The sequence below is a fragment of the Pinus tabuliformis genome, chromosome 1_2 (genome assembly GCF_031772625.1).
Source record: "Pinus tabuliformis cultivar Carrire ecotype Pingquan chromosome 1_2, CPIR1, whole genome shotgun sequence".
Classification (NCBI taxonomy): Eukaryota; Viridiplantae; Streptophyta; class Pinopsida; order Pinales; family Pinaceae; genus Pinus; species Pinus tabuliformis.
This window is the reverse complement of record NC_142298.1, coordinates 1,121,334,277-1,121,338,401: the sequence shown is the minus strand read 5'-3', so window position 1 is coordinate 1,121,338,401 and position 4,125 is coordinate 1,121,334,277. Positions and strand designations below refer to the sequence as shown.

The 4,125-nt window shown below is 30.0% G+C and overlaps 1 protein-coding gene across 2 annotated transcripts; it reads right to left on the bottom strand.

Moving 5' to 3' along the window:
* Nucleotides 1-507: 507 nt before the first annotated feature.
* Nucleotides 508-2,325, bottom strand: LOC149210077 (cysteine-rich repeat secretory protein 55-like). Of its 2 annotated transcripts, none has more exons than XM_089396607.1 (3): nt 1,380-2,325; nt 888-1,022; nt 508-773 (listed from the first exon to the last, which is right to left on the bottom strand). In XM_089396607.1, the coding sequence occupies exons 1-2, from the start codon at nt 2,122-2,124 to the stop codon at nt 937-939; spliced, it is 831 nt and encodes a 276-aa protein (XP_089252733.1). In that variant the 5' UTR covers nt 2,125-2,325; the 3' UTR covers nt 508-773; nt 888-936. The 2 variants fall into 2 exon arrangements, with proteins under 2 accessions (XP_089252733.1, XP_089252732.1); XM_089396606.1 differs by having other exon boundaries at nt 508-777; nt 1,380-2,322.
* Between the last annotated feature and the right edge of the window lie 1,800 nt (nt 2,326-4,125).

The window sequence follows — 4,125 nt, the reverse complement described above, 5'->3', positions numbered from 1 at the left end:
GATTAGTTCATAGAAGAAGATCTAAAGATGCACGAAAATTTTTAAAGTTTGTAAATGAGAATTTCTATTTTTGTGAACACCTTTCAAGATTGATCAAAAGTTTAGAGTTGGGAAAATATTTGATATATCTTTTTGACTTGCATATTAAAGAACATTTGCATAGTCTTAGAAATTACAGTGAACTTCACTCTTTTGGAGATGGAGAAAGAGAAACAAATATTACCCATAACTTAAATTTTAGATATAAAAATATAGATATTATAAGAATTTAAATTTTATTAATTAAAAATTAACTTAGAAATTACAATAGAAAAGTATTATAAAAATGAAAATAATCTGATAAAATAAAAAATTATTAATAGATTAAAAAAATACTACTAATATAAAATTGGAAAAATACTGTGAAATAAAAATATATATAAATTAGAAAAATATTGTGAAATGAAAAAATACAAATGGGTTAAAATTATGGGAACATAGAAATATGTGAATTCACAGAAGTAAATATTACAGGAACCTAAAATGACATTTTAACATAAAGTATAATGTCTTACATTTTAAAAATACAAATCATTAAAATTAAAGTGGGGAGAAGGTCCGAATAAAGTGGGGAAAATACTAATTGATATCATGACTTTTGCCTACAAGCTTTGAAAATTCTACACACCGTTTCTGTGCTATATTTATTTGACAAACCACACTAATAAACATATATCAAATCATTCTAAACCAACCAACATTGACGTGGATAAGGAAAGCCTGCATTGTTCCATCTGCCTACATACATAAAAACCAAAAGTCAAACATTAGTGGTATTATTTTTTTGTCAAAAATAAAAGGATGAGCCAGCAAGGCAAACATAAAGAGACGTGCACATGTATAGTTACCTCCATATTGACACAGACTATGATTCAAATCACAGTAGCAGAGCCATTTTCACATTAACAGCACCAGCAAAACAGTAAGCAGAAGCACAGCTCTCCCAACCCCCAATTGCATAGGTAATTTTCCTGATTGATTAGCTGTAAAACAAAATGTATTTATTATTAATGAATAATATATTCCTTTACCAATAGAAATAATTGGCATTGTAAGGATTATTCAGAGTGAGAAATTCAGGACTATCAATAATTCTGGAGTTCCCAAATTCTTGTACTTCACCATTATAATTAGGATTTTCAAAAATTTCTATCAAATATAGTAATTTCCATTATTTTCCAAGCCTCCTTGAGGCTTATGGCTACTACGGCGAAACTAAGTACCCGTTACTCTGATAAAAACGGCATAAATGAAGAGAAATGCAAAAAGAAATATTACTGAAAAGTGATTGGTTTGATAAAAATGGCAGAAATGAAAGGAAAGCAAAAAAGGAATATTACCTGAAAGCGATTGATTAGATAGCAGGACATAGCAGCTCTCCATATAAATTGCGGAATAAACATTTGGATGAGTTTGAAGCTGTTTCGTTGCATTGGCCAGGCAGTTAGAGCAATCGGAGGTGGATATAACTCTGTAGCACTGAACGAGAGCGTAGATCGTAAGACCTGAAGAATCAACACTCGCTCCTTCGTTGAACCTCGTTGTTGATGTAGGAGCTATAACAGACAGATTGGAAACAAGATTTATAAAAGCCATTTCTTGCCCCTTCATGAATTGATGAGCAACTGAAACCAAAGGACGTGTTCCTGTAGCAATGAAGCTGCTGTCGTTCCGGTAGTACAATTCGCACATAGGCAACCACATTCGACATTCAACTTTGTTTCCGCACAATAAAGTAACATTATTCCTTATATTTTGACAGCAATCGTAACATTCCTTTTGCGATGCGTCTCCCCTGCACTGGAGAAGCCCATAAACTCTGTTGGGAGATTCGCCATGCGAAGAAACATTTACCTCTGTCGAAGGCGTGTTCTGAACAAGATCATCCAAAACGTTGTTCAAATTTGTCGCAAATTGGTCGCCATATGTGTACGTCTGGTTGTCGGAAGACGAAGATATGATTGTGTACGGGATCTGTGCCTTGCACTGCGCTATCAAGAGGGCGAATAGTAGAATCAGAAGATAATTACAAGAAGAAATGGAGTGCCTTAAACTCCCATTCTGCCATTGGATTAATGTACTCATATTGGCAAATACAACAGCTGATACCCTCTGTCTCAGGGTTCAATCCCAAGCAAGACTATGTAAGTCCAAGCACGCTAATACCGTCTGTGGATATCTGCCAGGAACTGCAGGAGTGAGTGTGGACGTTCAAGAATCAAAACTATATAATCCCTTCAAAATCGTGGTCAATTTTGCTTGGGCGGCTCACAATTGTTGAATATGCAAAAGCCAAGTGAAGAAGTTCAACAATCAAAACTATATAATCCCTTCAAAATCGTGGTCAATTTTGCTTGGGCGACTCAAAGCCAAGTGAAGAAGCTCACGTTTGCTTGGGCGACTCACAATTGTTTAATATGCAAAAGCCGAGTGAAGTCTGTTGCCGTGACTCTCACGACTCATGCAATATGCAAAGTCATATGGCTGTTTGCACAGCTCAACACAGCGGTGCGATTATTTAAATTGCTATGTAATCGCTACATTGATACGTGTGAGCGTGTGAGCTGTGTTTATTTTAGAATAAGGTTTTCCACAAATTTAATTAATTAGGCATTGTCTAATAAGGACTCGAAGTTTGATATCTGTAACAAGGATTTCTAAAAACTATCTCACACAGATATAATGTGAGGATAAGGCATATGAGGGAGAGTTTGGCACGGAAGTGGAGGTCTCATCTCTTTCCACGCCCCAATGCAAATGTGTCATCTCTTATTTGAATGTCAATTTTACTGATGTTTTTTTTTTAACATCAACTATATCATTTCCAAACCTTATGATAACCACCAAATAACACGGGCAGCAACTAAGAACTAATGCTATATCCGTCGCGAACTATTACTATAGTCCCTGCCGAATGCCAGATGGCAGAGACTAATAACCATCATGAAATTTTCTGTACCTTTCAGGTAAGATTAGTAAAAATGATATAAACATTCATTTATGTAAATATGATATTAATTAATGTAACCAGAACAAAGTCGAATTAGATGGTTATATAAACATTCGTTTATGCAAAAGTGATATTAATTAATGTAACAAGAACAAAGTCTAATTGGATAACAATTCTAAATAGTCAACAGATTAAGTCCATAATGGATATAATTAATTTTTGGTTATTTCATAATAATAATTTAAGTTACCAAGATCAAAAAAATATAACTATTTTTATAACATATCAATAGTGATGAATCAAATCTATCTATTAACACAGTTTATAATTATTTTTCTAATTTATTTTTTTACATTATTAAAATGAAATAATTAAAATTTAAAGTAATAATAATACAGAAATAATTTAACACACAAATAAATATAAATAATTTCAAATTAACACAAAAATTACAATTCCGTGTTTGAAATGACACTGTTACTTACTGTTGTTTTCTTTTACTATAATATATATATATATTAAAAATGAACAATGGGGTGGTGAGGAAGCTAGACTTGCATGACACAAGTATAGGCAATGAGAAAACCAAAAAACAAATACTAATTTTAATATTATAATAATTAAAAGATAATATAATACTAACTTTAATATTATAATGTTTAAAAAATAATATTATGTAATTAAAATATAATATTTTTTTATTAAAATATTATTTTAGTTTTAATATAATATAATTTTATAATATTTAATTCAAGAACATCATAGCATTATATTAAAGACATTGTTATAATATTGTATTATAATATTTAATTTAAGAACATTATAGTTTTATATTAAATATATTATTATAATAATGAAATTTTTAAAATTTAAATATGAATTAATGTTATTATATGAGGTAAGATAAAATAGGTTAGCTGTAGAAATTTATTAAAAATTTAAATATTATATAATATAAGATAAAATATTTTAAATGTAGAAAGTAACATATACTAAAAATTATTGAAATTTTCATAAATTGCTTAAAAAAATGCAAGCTCTTAAGTTGAATTTATATTATTTTAACGTTAATATATTTCTTTTATACTAAAACAAAAATAAATACATTGATTTGACTGTACATGTTATTTTCTATT

Bases quoted from the DNA above. Each gene is read 5' to 3' on its own strand.
- LOC149210077 (XM_089396607.1), bottom strand. From the start codon at position 2,124: ATGAGTACATTAATCCAATGGCAGAATGGGAGTTTAAGGCACTCCATT. The intron at 1,023-1,379 runs GTAATATTCCTT...TTTGTTTTACAG, and splicing joins ATCTAATCAATCGCTTTCAG to CTAATCAATCAGGAAAATTA.